General features: G+C 52.2%; 2 protein-coding genes across 3 annotated transcripts in view; one reads left to right on the top strand and one right to left on the bottom strand.

Moving 5' to 3' along the window:
• Positions 1-18,122, top strand: part of RRM1 (ribonucleotide reductase catalytic subunit M1) — a 350,107-nt gene that overhangs the window by 135,207 nt on the left and 196,778 nt on the right. The window lies entirely within an intron of this gene.
• The window catches only part of LOC142907230 (uncharacterized), a 61,332-nt gene continuing 61,024 nt past the window's right edge, over positions 17,815-18,122 (bottom strand). The window contains exon 7 of the mRNA XM_076056473.1: positions 17,815-18,051. Within this exon, the coding sequence (XP_075912588.1) occupies positions 18,009-18,051 (43 nt within the window). The 3' untranslated portion in view covers positions 17,815-18,008. The remainder of the gene's footprint in view (positions 18,052-18,122) is intronic.

Here is an 18,122-nt window from a genome sequence, read left to right as displayed (position 1 = left end):
CCGTGGCTGTACCACCTGGTGGCGGTCGCTTGTGTGCTGCGATCGAAACATCGTGATTTTTTTTTTAAAATATATATTTGTTTAATGTTTCTACCGAAGTGACTTCAAACGAAAGAATCCGAAGTCGCTACGAATCTTAACGTCGTTCACTGACGCTCTGGTCGTCCCGACGGGTCTGTTCCTTTCACCTGGAGACGGCCCGCTTGCGTTGTGGCCGCAAAACGCCGTGAGAATTTCATCGTGCCGTTTTTTCCTATTTCACGCCCATTGTACGTGGCGGTGACTTTGCCGAGAGAACCCAAGGAAGATGAATCCTTGCAAGTCACGAAAGCTTTGAATCGAAAGTTGTCGGGATCCCCGAAAAACGTTGCTTTGCATCGTCATTTGACCGGCCCACTGCCGTTCGAGAGCTCCAACCCCAAGGCCCTCCACCGTCAAAGTCGCGCAAACTGCTCAACCTTTTGCCAGTGTCGCTTTCGGTTGGGCCCCCAAGGCCCTGGAATGGCTTCACCACGTTCTCGCCGCTGCTGCTGCTGCTGCTAACAAACCCCAACTTGAACGGCAATTGGGCCACGCGTGACAGGTCTGTGGCGGAGTCAACAATTATTGACCAATGTTCCGGCATCCTAAATCTCGCCGGCTATTGTTTGGCCGAGTTATCCGACCCGTTAGCTCAACGTAGATAAAATTTGGATTTGAAGCTCTCGTGCCTTGCAGGGATTCATATTCTTGGTTTCTTTCGGGAAAAGTCACCACATAGAAAAAAGGAAGCAATAAAATAATAAAAAGATGAAGCAATACAAATTCTCACGGCGTTTCGACTGCAACACGAGAAGCAATCATCATCAGGTGTGAAAACCACACCAGCAATCATCATCAGGTGTGAAAACCACAGCAAGAAAATTTGAAAAAAATGTTTTATTGTGGTTTTCACACCTGATGATGATTGCTGCTCGTGTTGCAGTCGAAACGTCGTGAGAATTTTATTGTTTTATATTTGTGTTATTTTATTGTTTCCCTTCTATGTGGTGGTGACTTTGCTCAACGTAGTTGTTCACACGTTGTCGACGACAAATAGGACACTGTGCCTCTTATTTTTCCGCCAAACTTGTGTTTTGTTTAACACGTTCAGCTAAGAACGGGTCAAATTATGTTGGCAATTCTAGGATGGCAAAAGGACATTACCGTGGTGTGTTGACCCGAGGCGTTCGTCAACTCCCCTGAACGCAAGTCCCCTTTCATAAACCCAAGAACTTGATCAACTGCCGCGACTACTTTTCGAAATGTCCCTCCAGCATTTGCGTTGCCCATAAAGTTGCTGTGTGAGATCTGCATCTACAGCAACTGCCCCAAGTGCCCGCTGGTGCAAGGCAAGCGTGCGTGGTCTGCGTCCCGCGCTCTTTCGCTTAGTTCCCCGATTCTTTCGGAGTGCCTCCAGTCACTAAACCCCTGTCGAAAGCCACCGAACGGTTTGCATGCACAACAGGGGACACACACACACCCACACACGCGACATGTTGAGGGCGAGTACAGTAGCCGCTGTCTAGAAACCTCCTGCGCATTTGGCAATAAACAGTTTTTGGCATCTTCCGGTCTAACGCCGCTTCGAGACGAGGCTTGAAAGAAAGCCGTCTCTGGTGTGGCCCAATCGGTTTCAAGGACGAAGCATCATATCATCCGAGCGTGTTTTTTTTCGCTTGCATACTGACCGCAAGCATTGCGGTTAAATGCAGACCACCATCAGTCCTCGTAAAGGTGATTCAGTTTGGTGTTTTAACATCCTAACACAGCTGGTTTGTTGCCGGAGGCTGGGTATTTTTCAACTGCGGTTTTGGAAGGGGACTGCTCCTCTTTCAATAAGCACTGACTTAACAATGTCACTGGAAGTCCTTTGTTGTAATGCAGGGTCGGTGACCTCACAGCACCAGGAATGGCTTGGTTCTAGATTTAAAGCTTTCGTGACTGCAAGGATCCATACTCTTTGGTTCTATTCGGTAAAGTCACCACGTAGGTAAAAAATAAAACAACAAAAATCACGACGTTTCGGCCACAACACAAGCGGCCTTCATCAGGTGAAGGGACCAGACTGTCTCGACGACAGCGCTGGAGTGAAACACAGCCAAGCTCAGACCGCGACCTTTAAGCTTTTGAGGTGTTCGCCTTAAAGCTTGGCTGTGTTCACTCCAGCGCTGTCCTCTAGACAGTCTTGGTCCCTTCACCTGATGAAGGCCACTTGTGTTGTGGCCGAAACGTCGTGATTTTTGTTGTTTTATTTTTTTACCTACGTGACTTTACCGAATAGAACCAAAGAGAATGGCTTGGTTGCTGATTTGATTCTGGTGAACTGCCCAATTGCTCCTGAGGTGTAAATGATGGTTCTAATTCAGTGGGCTCACGTGGCATTGACTTCTCCAAGACAGAGGTTCTCTGCAAGCCATCTGGCTACCATGAGAGATCCGTTCATGAGGCTATCCACATATACAAACACAGAGACAATTTCAACCGAGAAGATGGATTCTGGCTTAGCAATCATTGGAAGGATTTGATAAACCATTTCGGGTCTTAATAGATTGATCACGCTTATGGTGGCTTTCAGACCGCATCCATTATTTTCGTCTCCCCCCCCCCCCTCCTCTTTTCCGAACATAGATGGACTCGTCCATCTGAACAAAACTGTCAAATCGCTCTCCGTGGTGCTGACGTTAAAAATAAAAACGCCACTTTTTTTCCAAATTTTCTTGCTGTGGTTTTCACACCCGATGATGATTGCTGCTCGTGTTGCAGTCGAAACGTCGTTGAGAATTTTATTGTTTAATATTTTTATAATTGTATTGTTTCCCTTCTACGCGGTGGTGACTTTACTGAAAGAACCAAGAATGGTGAATCCCTGCAGTCACGAAAGATTTAAAAAAAATGATGGTTCTTGTTAACCATCGGCTGTCGAGGTGTTCGACCTTCAATGGATGGCTCTGGGGGAGTGACACCATCCCTGGAGACTGAATTAGTGCTGGCTCCTTCCTCACAGCTGACAAGAATGCTGCCGTCATCATCATGATTACTATCGGAGGGTTTTTGAGAGAAGTTGGCAATGAGTGGAACGCTTTGAAGCAAAACCTGCCTCTCTCGCCACCATTCCAACGTTTGCGGGCCATGTTTCAGAACCAGCATGCGATTAAATTTCGATTTAAAGCTTTCGCGGCTGCAGCGAATTCATCTTCTTGGTTATTTCGGTTAAAGCCACCACCGCGAAGATTGGAAACAATGAAATCAATAAAAAATAAACCATAAAATAAAATAAAATTCTCACGACGTTTCGGCCACAACGCAAGCAAGCCCTTCCTCGGGTGAAGGAACACAGCTGTCGCTCGGAGCGCTGTCTTCCCGACACCTGAGGACGGCTGCTTGTGTTGTGGCCGAAACGTCGTGAGAATTTTATTTTATCACGTTTTATTTTTTAAAAAATCATTTTATTATTTCCCTTCTACGTGGTGACTTTGCAGACGGTATGCGATTTACATGAATATATTCACAGCGCATCTCAATACTTATAAAATAATAATTGAATTAATATATGCTAACAATGAGAGCACCCTTCAAAGAAATGTTGTTGTAAAATACAATCGAGTGGTAGCATTTTTAAAGTCTACTTGTACCCAAAGGCAGCTTTGAGAAGATAAAATAAAAAAAAAACATCGAATAGCACGTGAAATAAAATAACAAAAAAATCCCTTTATTAAGGCTGTTTGAAAATAGCCCTTAGGAGGGATTGTTGAAACAGTTTTTAAAAGGGCCTCTAGCTTCCGAAAAAAAGATGAAAAAAATCTCTGAATATATTACTATGGCGTACCAAGCAAGAAAACCGGCATCTGTCTGTGGCTTTTCCTACCAAGAAATGTCTCATTTACCTGACACACACAGAGAGATAATTATGTTGCTTGAAATTCAAAATATCACTTTTTTTTGTCATTGGCTGAGCAAACCAACACAGGTTTTTGATGAGTCCAGTGAGTGGACTTGGCGGAGACTCTGCACGTAGGCCATCACCCCATCGATGGGGAGGGGGAGAAAAAAACTACCTCGTGAGAGGGGCCCTAGTGGTCATCTCGCGCTGTGACCACCCAGGGGCCTGGGGGGGCCCTAGTGGTCAACTCACACTGTGTGTACCCAGGGGCCTGGGGGCCCTAGTGGTCAACTCACGCTGTGTGTACCCAGGGGCCTGGGGGCCCTAGTGGTCAACTCACACTGTGTGTACCCAGGGGCCTGGGGGCCCTAGTGGTCAACTCACGCTGTGAGTACCCAGGGGCCTGGGGGGGCCCTAGTGGTCAACTCACGCTGTGTGTACCCAGGGGCCTGGGGGCCCTAGTGGTCAACTCACGCTGTGTGTACCCAGGGGCCTGGGGGCCCTAGTGGTCAACTTGCGCTGTGACCACCCAGGGGCCTGTGGGCCCTAGTGGTCACCTCACGTTGTGAGCGCCCAGGGGCCTGGGGGCCCTAGTAGTCAACTCGCGCTGTGAGCGCCTAGGGGCCTGGGGGGCCCTAGTGGTCAACTCGCGTTGTGTGTACCCAGGGGCCTGTGGGCCCTAGTGGTCAACTCACGCTGTGTGTACCCAGGGGCCTGGGGGCCCTAGTCGTCAACTCACGCTGTGTGTACCCAGGGGCCTGGGGGCCCTAGTGGTCAGCTCACGCTAGAAGCACCCAGGGGCCTCGTGTGTAGCGATAGTGTAGCGGTTAGCGCGCTGCGCTATGAACCTGGCGACCCGGGTTCGATTCCCGCTCACGGACAACACCAGTGACGATTATCTGAACCGGTCCCGGGCCTCCCCTAGGTCGACTCAGCCTCAAATGAGTACCTGGTGCGGTGTGTAAACATTGCCACTAGGGAGACAAAGGCGGTCGGGCGTGGTGCTGGCCACCCACCCCCTCGTGTACCGTTCCGGCCTTTCATAGGTGCTCGCTAACAGCACTTGCCCCAACAGTCTGTTAAGGCTATATGGGGGATCTTTTGTGTGTGTGTGTGTGGTGTGTGTGTGGAGGTGTGTGTGCGTGAGGTGTGTGTGTGGGTGATTGTGTATGGATTAAAGTGTGTGTGGAGGTGTGTGTGTGTGTGTGACTGTGTGTGTGTGTGTGACTGTGTGTGTGTGTGGAGGTGTGTGTGTGGAGGTGTGTGTGTGGAGGTGTGTGTGTGTGGAGGTGTGTGTGTGTGTGGAAGTGTGTGTGTGGAGGTGTGTGGAGGTGTGTGTGTGTGGAGGTGTGTGTGTGTGGAGGTGTGTGTGTGTGGAGGTGTGTGTGTGTGTGGAGGTCCGGCAAAACAACCCCCTACCTCCTCGCGGTGCCGGACGGGCAACTTCTGTCGTGGACAGTGCTGTGGGGGGAGATCCAATTTTGATTGGCTCCCCCCCTCATGGCATATGTGTCTACCACAGGGGCTAAACGGGGGCTCTGGACGGGTGCGAGGGGCTGGTAACCCCTCCACCTTCAATTAATTACTACGAAACCACGAATTAAACTGAAATATGTAACTAATAAGCTTGTGCCGGAGGCCCCGGGGGGCCAGGCGTCTATGACGTCTCCTGGCCAAACCCCAATTGGTGGAGCCAGGAGATTGAATACCTACCCTCGGGGCTACTCCAGAAACAACGAAAAGCCACTACGGGTGGCCACGTGGAATGTTCGAACGCTCACTGCAGAGGAGAGGCTGCCACTCCTCTGTCGGGAGCTGGACCGGTACTGCCTGGATCTATGCGGCATTCAGGAGGTCCGGTGGACCGGCTCTGGCTCCTGCCACCATGAGGGGTGGACAGTCCTCTACTCGGGGCAGCAGACTGCCAAACAACAGGGTGTGGGTCTTCTTTTGAACAAAAGAATGAAGGGGGCGTGGGAGCGTGGCGGTGAGATGTGGGAAGCTGTAAGCCCCAGGCTACTTTGGGCTCACCTTCCCATCAACCGGAGGCGAGGAATGGTGGTCGTGGTTACTTATGCCCCCACCGAAGATGAACATCCGTGGAGGGATGCAGGCAAAGCCGATGAGTCAGATGCCTTCTATGACCTCCTGTCACAGGTGCTGGCTAAAGTGGCCCCTCGGGATAGAGTCATCATGTTGGGTGACTTCAATGCCCGAGTTGGTCATGATACTGGCACCTGGTCTGGAGTGATTGGAGGGCATGGGCCAGATCAGCTCAATAACAACGGTAGGAGGCTGCTAGATTTTTGTGCAGCCCATGGGCTTGTAATTACCAACACGCTGTTCCGGCATCGGCGCATCCACACAACATCATGGATGCATGCCGGGTCCAAGCAAGAACATCTGCTGGACTACATAGTGACGGACCAGCGAATGCGAGCCCATGTCCTTGACACCAGGACCTACCGTGGAGCTGATCTGCCCTCTGACCATCGACTAGTCATCTGTAAGATGCGCCTGCCATTCTTCCACTCCGGTGGTGGGTGTACACCCAGGACCCCATTCCAACATAAAGTGGCCTGGTCTCAGTTATCTGATGAAAGTTGCAAGCGAGAATTTCATCATCGCTTGCGGCTGGGATTGGCATCGTCTCCGACTCCTCCTGATGTCGAGGGTAAATGGGCGAGGTTTAGGACTGTGACTCATGCAGCTGCAATGGCTGCTTTGGGTACGCAGTCCAGACCTCCCCAGAGACCCTGGCTGACAGAGGAGGTGTTCAGGATGGTTGAGAAAAAGCGACAGGCCCACTGTCATCGGCTACAGAATCCCACGTCAGAGAATGAGGAGGCTTACCGCAGCCTTCGCTCGGAGGTTCGGAGAGCTGTGAGGCGCTGCAAGGATGGGTGGTGGTCGCGGGTTGCTGAGGAGATGGAGTCTGCCTCAGTGGCCCGTGATCACAAATCTCTATTTAACTCCATCAAAAAAGTAACCTGCAACGCCACACCTATTACCATCATTAGGGGAAAAAACGGTGATCCAATCTCCGACCCCCAGGAACAGGTTCGCAGATTTGCTGAGCATTTCTGTGAGGTCCTGGGGGAGGGAAAATCCCTCAGCCAGGAAAACATCGTGGCACAAAGTGAGGATGACCCTGCTGAGGCTGCGGTGCCTCAAATATTGGAAGAAGTCACCCCCTGTGAGTGGCTGGCTGAGGTGCCATCTGCTGAGGAAGTATTGAAGGCGATCCGGAGTCTGAGACCAGGAAAGGCAGCGGGCAGAGATGATCTCCCAAGCGAAATGCTGAGGGAGGGTGGCGTTTGTGCACAGACTGCCCTATATGACATCATAACAACAGCCTGGACCACTGGACGGGTTTTTCAGGATTGGAAGGATGCCCTGGTGGTCCCCCTTTTTAAGAAGGGGGACCGCACAGACTGTAACAACTACAGGGGCATCTCACTCCTCAGTGTGCCGGGAAAGGTCCTGGCAAGGATTATTCAGCATCGCCTTGCCAGGCACGCTGAGGAGAGGCTTGCGGAGCCCCAATGCGGTTTCAGGAAAGGGCGGTCCTGCACAGATGCCATATTTTCTGTCCGTCTGCTACAGCAGAGGTGTAGGGAATTCCAACAAGACCTACATCTCTGCTTTATTGACCTGGTCAAGGCCTATGATACCATCAGTAGGCCTGGGCTCTGGGTCGTTCTTCGTGCTTTTGGAGTACCTGACCCTCTGCTCACGATCATTAAGGACCTTCATGATGGTGAGCGGGCCCGGGTAAAACTACGTGGCCGGGAGTCAGAGCCATTCCCTGTACACCTTGGGGTGCGACAGGGATGTCCTCTGGCTCCCACATTATTTAACATCTATTTTGACCACGTAGTTCGTGAAGCCTTCAATAGCTGTACCGGGGAATCTCCATATGGTACAGATATAATGGGAGGCTAATCGATGCCCGGGTGCGGTCAAGGGATGGCTCCCTATTGCTCAACCACGTTATGTATGCTGATGATTTGGTAATAGCTGCTCAGTCAGAGGAGGAGTTGGAGACGCTGCTGCTGAGACTGGAGCGTGCCACTAAGAGGTGGGGCCTTACCATCAGCCCCACCAAAACTAAGCACCTGCCTGGGTATTTTGTACCATCGGACACTCCACCCCCACAACTCCCAATCGGTGATGGGGCAGTTGTGGAGAGAGTGGAGAGTTTCCCATACCTGGGCAGTGTGCTTATGACTGGCTCGAGTTTAACAGCAGAGGTCTCACTGCGAATCAGTCGAGCGGCAATATCTTTTCATCGGTTGCGTAACGCTGTGTGGAAGCTACCTGGTCTGTCGCTCCGCACTAAGCTTCAGGTCTTCTCGGCCACGGTCATTCCCTCCCTTCTCTACGCTTGCGAAACGTGGACCCCCCTAATGGAACATCTTCGCCGGTTAGAAACATTTAGGCTGGCCTGCCTACGATCCATCCTGGGTTTAACCAGACTGGATTGTGTGAGGAGCTCACAAATCCTTGAAAGATCTGGGCAGGGTCCCATCGGTGAGCTCCTCCGGCAGGCAAGGCTGCGATGGCTGGGTCATGTAGCCCGCATGCCCAGCCACCGCATGCCGAAACAGCTTTTGTTTGGCCGGATTGAGGGGGCTAAGCGGGCGCGGCACGGGCTAGAGAAGAGATGGAGTGATGTGGTACAGGAGGACGTGGAGCTGAGTGGACTTGCCGATGACTGGTACCAGCGGTGTCAAGATCGGCCTCTGTGGAGGAGGCTCGTGAAGGATGCTACTGGGCAGTTGGAGGCAGTCGCCCTCCAACAACAACGGAGGGCGGAGGAGCGACGCTCAGAACAACGAGCGGAGCGCCGGGTGGCTAAAGCACAGCAGGTTGGCACAGTAGGGGGCACAGTGGTGCATCAGCCAGTCATCTCAGTCAGTCGACCCGTGGCACCTGGGTCTGCCCAGTGACCTCCTGCCAGCGGGCGTTCGACACTTCACGTGGCCTCACGGTGCACATTAGCCTGGCACAAGCGTCGTGGTGACGTCACCGCCACTTAGTGGCGAATGGCGGTTGTTGTTGTGTGTGTAGGTGTGTGTGTGTGGAGGTGTGTGTGTGTGTGTGACCGTGTGTGGGGGTGATTGTGTATGGATTAAAGTGTGTGTGGGAGTGTGTGAGACTGTGTGTGTGACCGTGTGTGGGTGACTGTGCGTGTGGATGTGCCTGTGTGTGTGGAGGTGTGTGTGTGGGTGTGACTGTCTTTGTGTGTGACCGTGTGGGTGACCGTGTGTGTGGGTGTGCCTATGTGTGTGTGTTGAGGTGTGTGTGTGACTGGGTGTGTGTGACTGTGTGTGTGACTGTGTGTGTGACTGTGTGTGTGTGGAGGTGTGTGTGTGGGTGTGACTGTCTTTGTGTGTGTCTGTGTGCGTGTCTGTGTGCGTGTCTGTGTGTGTGTGTGTGACTGTGTGTGTGTGTGACTGTGTGTGTGTGTGTGACTGTGTGTGTGTGTGACTGTGTGTGTGGGTGAGACTGTCTGTGTGTGACCGTGTGTGGGTGGGTGTGACTGTATTTGTGTGTGTCTGTGTGCGTGTCTGTGTCTGTGTGTGTGTGACCGTGTGGGTGACCGTGTGTGTGGGTGTGCCTATGTGTGTGTGTGTTGAGGTGTGTGTGTTTGAGGTGTGTGTGTGTGTGTGACTGTGTGTGTGTCACCTGTGTGTGGGTGACTGTGTGTGTCGGTGACTGTGTGTGTGGGTGGAGGTGGGGAGCGATAGTGTAGCGGTTAGCGCTACGCTGCGCTATGAACCTGGCGACCCGGGTTCGATTCCCGCTCACGGCCAACACCAGTGACGATTATCTGAACCGGTCCCCGGGCCTCCCCTTAGGTGACTCAGCCTCAAATGAGTACCTGGTACGGTGTGTAGTAAACATCGCCACTAGGAGACAAAGGCGGTCGGGCGTGGTGCTGGCCACCCACCCCCTCGTGTACCGTTCCGGCCTTCATAGGTGCTCGCTAACAGCACTTGCCCCTACAGTCTGTTAAGGCTATATGGGGGATCTTTATCTTTGTGTGTGTGTGGGTGTGACTGTCTTTGTGTGTGATTGTCTTTGTGTGTGTCTGTGTGTGTCTGTGTGTGTCTGTGTGTGGGTGACCGTGTGGGTGACCGTGTGTGTGTGTGTGACTGTGTCTGTGTGATCGTGTGCGTGTGAGACTGTGTGTGTGTGACTGTGTGTGTGTGTGTGAGACTGTGTGTGTGACCGTGTGTGCATGGCCGTGTGTGTGTCTATGTGTGTGTGACTGTGTGTGTGTCTGTGTGTGTGACTGTGTGTGTGGGTGACTGTGTGTGTGTCTGTGTGTGTGGGTGACTGTGTGTGTGTGACTGTGTGTGTGTGACTGTGTGTGACTGTGTTCGTGTGTGCGTTCGTTTGTGTGGGGGAGGGGAGTGGTTGTGGCTCCGCACAGATGGATTATGGAGGGAGCGGGAGGAGGTCAGGGGAGAGAGAGTGGAGGAGAGAGAGAGAGTGGGGGAGAGAGAGAGTGGGGGAGAGAGAGAGGCTGGGGGAGGGAGAGTGGGGGAGGGAGAGTGGGGGAGGGAGAGTGGGAGAGTGGGGGAGAGAGAGTGGGGGAGAGAGAGTGGGGGAGAGAGAGAGTGGGGGAGGGAGAGTGGGGAGAGTGGGGGGAGAGAGAGAGGGGGGAGGGAGAGAGAGAGGGGGGAGGGAGAGAGAGAGTGGGGGAGAGAGAGTGGGAGGGGAGAGAGAGTGGGGGGAGAGAGAGAGGGGGGAGGAAGAGAGAGTGGGGGAGGGAGAGTGGGAGAGGGAGGGGGAGAGAGAGTGGGGAGAGAGGAGAGAGTGGGAGAGGGAGAATGGGGGAGAGTGGGGGGAGAGAGAGGGGGAGAGAGAGTGGGGGAGAGAGAATGGGGGAGAGTGGGGGAGAGAGAGTGGGGGAGGGAGAGTGGGGGGGAGTGCGGGGAGAGAGAGTGGAGGGAGAGTGGGGGAGAGAGAGTGGGAGAGTGGGGGAGAGAGAGAGGGGGGAGAGAGAGTGGGGGAGAGAGGAGAGAGAGTGGGAGAGTGGGGGAGAGAGAGTGGTGGAGGGGAGAGAGAGTGGGGGAAAGAGAGTGGGGAGAGAGAGTGGGGAGAGAGAGTGGGGGAGAGAGAGTGGGGGAAAGAGAGTGGGGAGAGAGAGTGGGGAGAGAGAGTGGGGGGAGAGAGAGAGGGAGGGAGGGAGAGTGGAGATTGATGGAGAGAGAGGGAGGGGGGGTGAGTCGAAAGGGATGTCCCTTATCAAGGTCGATTGATATTGAGCCAAAAAAGATCACTACTGATGCAGGACACTGACACACACACATCACATACATCACATACATCACACACACACATCACACACACACATCACACACACACACACACACACATCACATACATCACACACACACACATCACACACACACATCACACACATCACACACATCACACACACATCACACACACACACATCACACACAGATCACACACACACATCACACACACATCACACACACATCACACACACATCACACACACACACATCACATACACACACATCACACACACACACCACACACACACTACACACATCACACACACACCACACACATACTACTACACGCACATCACACACACGCACTACTACACACACATCACATACACACATCACACACACACATCACACACATCACACACATCACACAAACACACATCACACACACACATCACACACACACATCACACACACACATACTACACACACACATCACACACCACACACATCACACACACATCACACACATCACACACACACATACTACTACTACACACACACATCACACACACACACCACACACACACATCACACACACTACTACACACATACACACCAAAACACACATCACACACACACTACTAGACACACAACATCACACACACACCACACACATACTACTACACACACATCACACGCACGCACTACTACACACACATCACATACACACATCACACACACACACACACACACACACATACTACTACACACACATCACACACATCACACACATCACACATACACATAACACACATACTACACACACATCACATACACACACATCACACACACAACACATACATCACACACACATCACACACACATCACACACACACACACATCACACACACACTACACACACACATCACACACCACACACACACCACACACACATCACACACACATCACACACACATCACACACACACACACACCACACATCACACACACACACTACTACACACATACACACCAAAACACACACACACACATCACACACCCACACTACTAGACACACACACACATCACACACACACATCACACACACACCACACACACACTACACACACATCACACACACACCACACACATACTACTACACACATCACACACACGCACTACTACACACACATCACATACACACATCACACATCACACACACACATCACACACACACATACATACTACTACACACACATCACACACATCACACACACAAATCACACATCACACACCACACACACACATCACACACACAAATCACACATCACACACACAAATCACACACACACATCACATACACACACATCACACACACACCACACACACACACTACACACACGCACTACTACACACACACTACACACACGCACTACTACACACATCACACACACGCACTACTACACACACATCACACACACACACATCACACACACATCACACACACCACACATCACACACACACTACTACACACATACACACCAAAACACACACACACATCACACACACACTACTAGACACACACACATCACACACACACCACACACACACTACACACACATCACACACACACCACACACATACTACTACACACATCACACACACGCACTACTACACACACATCACATACACACATCACACATCACACACACATCACACACACACATACATACTACTACACACACATCACACACATCACACACACAAATCACACATCACACACCACACACACACATCACACACACAAATCACACATACACATCACACACACAAATCACACATACACATCACACACACAAATCACACACACATCACACACACACATCACATACACACACATCACACACACACTACACACACGCACTACTACACACATCACACACACGCACTACTACACACATCACACACACGCACTACTACACACACATCACACACACACACATCACACACACATCACACACACACACATCACACACACATCACACACATACATACTACTACACACACATCACACACATCACACACACACACACACACAAATCACACACACACACACATCACACACACCACACACATACTACTACATACACCACACACATCACACACACACACATCACACACATCACACACACACATACTACTACACACACATCACACACACAAATCACACACACATCACATACACACACATCACACATACTACACACACACATCACACACATCACACACACACACACTACTACACACACATCACACACACAAATCACACACACACACATCACATACACACACATCACACATCACACATACATCACACATACTACACACACACATCACATACATCACACACACATCACACACATCACACACACATCACACACACATCACACACACACACATCACACACACATATTACACGCATCATACACACACATCACACACACACACATCACACACATACTACACACACACACTACACCACACACACTACTACACACACACACCACTACACACACACTACACACACACACTACTACACACACACATCACACACACACTACTACACACACACACACACCACACACACTATTAGACACACACACATCACACACATACTACACACACACTACACACACACACACTACTACACACACACACTACTACACATACTACACACACACACTACTACACATACTACACACACATACTACACCACCACCACCCCCACCACCACCACCACCACCCCCCCCACCACCACCACCACCCCCACCACCACCCCCACCACCACCACCACCACCCCCCACCACCACCACCATCACCACCACCACCATCACCACCACCCCCCCCCACCACCACCACCACCCCCACCACCACCCCCACCACCACCACCACCACCCCCACCACCACCACCATCACCACCACCCCCCCCCCCCCCCCACCACCACCACCACCCTCACCACCACCACCACCCCCCCCCCCCCACCACCACCACCCCCACCACCACCTCGAGCCGGGCCGCTGTCCATGGTGCTGACGCGGCCCGCGGCCGCCTGACGGTACCCACACCCTGAGTGGCCATTGACCTCTGCACCCAATAACATCTCGCGGGTACCATCGCGAGTGACAACTGCTATCTGCGATTTTATTACAGCTCGTTAAGTCTCGATCGTAATTATCGATGGTAGCAAGCGCTATGCGGTAGCGCCGCGTCGTGAGAGTCTACTACAAAGCGGTGACCAGCATTAGTTGAAGCAGAGCCTGACACTGCTGATGAGACACTGAAAGTGTAAACCCGTTCCTGACTGCTGCTGATGATGCTGATGATGATGCTGATGATGATGCTGATGAGACACTGAGAGTGGAAACCCGTTCCTGACTGATGATGATGATGCTGATGATGATGAGACACTGAAAGTGGAAACCGGTCCCTGACTGCTGCTGATGATGATGATGATGCTGCTGCTGATGATGATGATGAGACACTGAAAGTGGAAACCGGTCCCTGGATGCTGCTGCTGATGATGCTGATGATGAGACACTGAAAGTGGAAACCGGTCCCTGACTGCTGCTGCTGATGATGATGAGACACTGAAACGTCGAAACTGGTCCAGAGAGTTTGCGTGCGTGCGGCTGACGGGATGAGTCGAGACGACACGGAGACTGTTGTCACGTGTTCGTACAGTAAGGGTCACGGGGTCTGTCCACGTGACCTCCTCCTGCACCTAGCCTGGCACAGCAGTCAACCCGTGGCACCTGCTGGGTCTGTCCACGTGACCTCCTCCTGCACCTAGCCTGGCACAGCAGTCAACCCATGGCACCTGCAGGATCTGTCCACGTGACCTCCTCCTGCACCTAGCCTGGCACAGCCGTCAACCCGTGGCACCTGCTGGGTCTGTCCACGTGACCTCCTCATGCACCTAGCCTGGCACAAGCCCCGTGGTGAAGTCGGTGATGGTGGCAATGGTGACGAGGGTGGTGATGGTGGTAATGGTGGTGGTAATGATGGTGGTAGTAATGATGATGATGGTGGTAATGGTGGTAGTAATGATGGTGGTGGTAATGATGGTGGTGGTAATGATGATGGTGGTGGTAATGATGATGACGAGGGTGGTGATGATGGTGGTGGTAATGATGGTGGTGGTAATGTTGGTGGTGGTAATGTTGGTGGTGGTAATGATGGTGGTGGTAATGATGATGGTGGTGGTAATGATGACGAGGGTGGTGATGATGGTGATGATGGTGGTGGTAATAATGATGGTGGTAATGATGGTGGTGGTGGTAATGATTCACTCCAGCGCTGTCCTCGAGACAGCCTGATCCCTTCACCTGATGAAGGCCGCTTGTGTTGTGGCCGAAACGTCGTGATTTTTGTTGTTTTATTTTTTACCTACGTGACTTTACCCAATACAACCAAAGAGAATGGTAATGATGATGGTGATGATGACGAGGGTGGTGATGATGGTGGTGGTAATGATTGTGGTGGTAATGATGGTGGTGGTGATGGTGGTGGTAATGATGGTGGTGGTAATGATGGTGGTAATGATGGTGGTGGTAATGATGGTGGTGATAATGATGGTGGTGATGATGGTGGTGGTAATGATGGTGGTAATGATGGTGGTAATGATGGTGGTGGTGATGGTGGTGGTAATGATGGTGGTGGTAATGATGGTGGTGATGATGATGGTGGTGATGATGGTGGTGGTAATGATGGTGGTAATGATGGTGGTAATGATGGTGGTGATGATGGTAGTGGTAATGGTGGTAATGATGGTGGTGGTAATGATGGTGGTGGTAATGATGGTGGTGGTAATGATGATGACGAGGGTGGTGATGGTAATGATGGTGGTGGTGATGATGATGATAATGATGATGGTGATGATGACGAGGGTGGTGGTAATGATGGTGGTGGTAATGATGGTGGTAATGATGATGATGAGGGTGGTGGTAATGATGGTGGTAATGATGGTGGTAATGATGGTGGTAATGATGATGGTGATGATGACGATGGTGGTGGTAATGATGGTGGTTATGACGAGGGTGGTAGCGTCGATCTTGATCAGCCGCGCCAATGAACCTCGTGGAGGCAGAAACCAAGCCGGACCGAGCCCACAACGTCCCCGCAACGTCCGCACGACGTTCAACCACGAAAGGGCAAATCGTGGGGAGGTCTCATCATCACTCGCCGTGGTAAAGCCGCCAACTCGGACACGCGGGGGTCGCCGCACGCATCCACTGTTGATGGTATCACCATCACTACCATCACCATCACCGCCATCACCATCACCGCCATCACCATCACCGCCACCACCATCACCGCCATCACCACTACTACCATCACCACCACCATCACCGCCACCACCGCCATCACCATCACCGCCACCACCGCCATCATCACCGCCATCACCGCCACCACCATCACAGCCAGGACCCTCCTCCGTTATTAACGTCACCAAAATGCAATTCTCACATGCAGTCACTCGCTCGCTCACTCATCCACCCACTCACTCATCCACTGACTCACTCATCCACCCACTCACTCATCCACCGACTCACTCATCCACTGACTCACTCATCCACTGACTCACTCATCCACTGACTCACTCATCCACTCACTCACTCATCCACTCACTCACTCATCCACTCACTTACTCATCCACTCACTTACTCATCCACTCGCTCACTCATCCACTCACCCACTCACCCACTCACCCACTCACTCACTCATCCACTCACTCACTCATCCACTCACTCACTCGCTTATCCACTCACTCACCCACCCACTCACTCGCTCACCCGCTCACTCACCCACCCGCTCACTCACTCACTCACCCACTCACCCACTCGCCCACTCACTCACTCACCCACACGCTCACTCACTTGCTCACTCACCCACTCGCTCACTCACTCACTCGCTCACTCACTCACCCACTCACTCACAAGCTTAACCACTCATCCACTCGCTCACTCATCCACTCACCCACTCACTCATCCACTCACTCACACACTCACTCACTCACCCACTCACCCACTCACCCAGCCACTCACCCACCCACTCACTCACCCACTCACCCACTCGCTCACCCGCTCACTCGCTCACTCACTCATCCACTCACTCACCCACCCACTCACTCGCTCACCCGCTCACTCACTCACCCACTCACTCGCCCATCCGCTCGCTCACTCACTCACTCGCTCACTCACCCACCCACCCACTCACAAGCTTAACCACTCATCCACTCACTCGCTCATCCACTCACTCACTCACTCACCCACTCACTCACTCGCTCACTCACTCACCCGCTCACTCACTTGCCCACTCACTCGCTCACTCACTCACCCGCTCACTCACTCACTCACCCGCTCACTCACTCACCCACCCGCTCACTCACTCACTCACCAACTGCTCACTCACTCACTCACCCACCCGCTCACTCACTCACTCACCAACCGCTCACTCACTCACTCACCCGTTCACCCACCCAGCCACTCACTCACCAACCGCTCACTCACCCACTCACCCGCTCACTCACTCACCCACTCACCCGTGTGCTCACCCCACTGACGCAGGGACAATGGCTTCAATACGGGAGGGAGACATCTTTATTTTCACTTTGGTGGGGACGGGAGGGCGTTGCTGGCTTGTTGGGGGGGGTGGAGTCACGGGGTCACGACCCCGGAGTCACGGGGTCACGACCCCGGAGTCACGGGGGGTCACAGGGGGTCACGACCCCGGAGTCATGGGGTCACGCCTGCAGGAGGAGTCTTACTTCCTCAGCTGCTTCTTCTTCTTGAGCAGCGCGTCACGGAGTGCGACCTGGACAGACATACATACACACACACACATACACACAGATACACACACATACACACACACATACACACATA

Source organism: Petromyzon marinus, chromosome 76 (assembly GCF_048934315.1).
Source record: "Petromyzon marinus isolate PM22_M1 ecotype Great Lakes invasive population chromosome 76, UKy_Petmar_22M1.pri1.0, whole genome shotgun sequence".
Lineage (NCBI taxonomy): Eukaryota > Metazoa > Chordata > Hyperoartia > Petromyzontiformes > Petromyzontidae > Petromyzon > Petromyzon marinus.
Note: the sequence above shows the minus strand (reverse complement) of the source record. Positions and strands in the feature narration are given on the sequence as shown.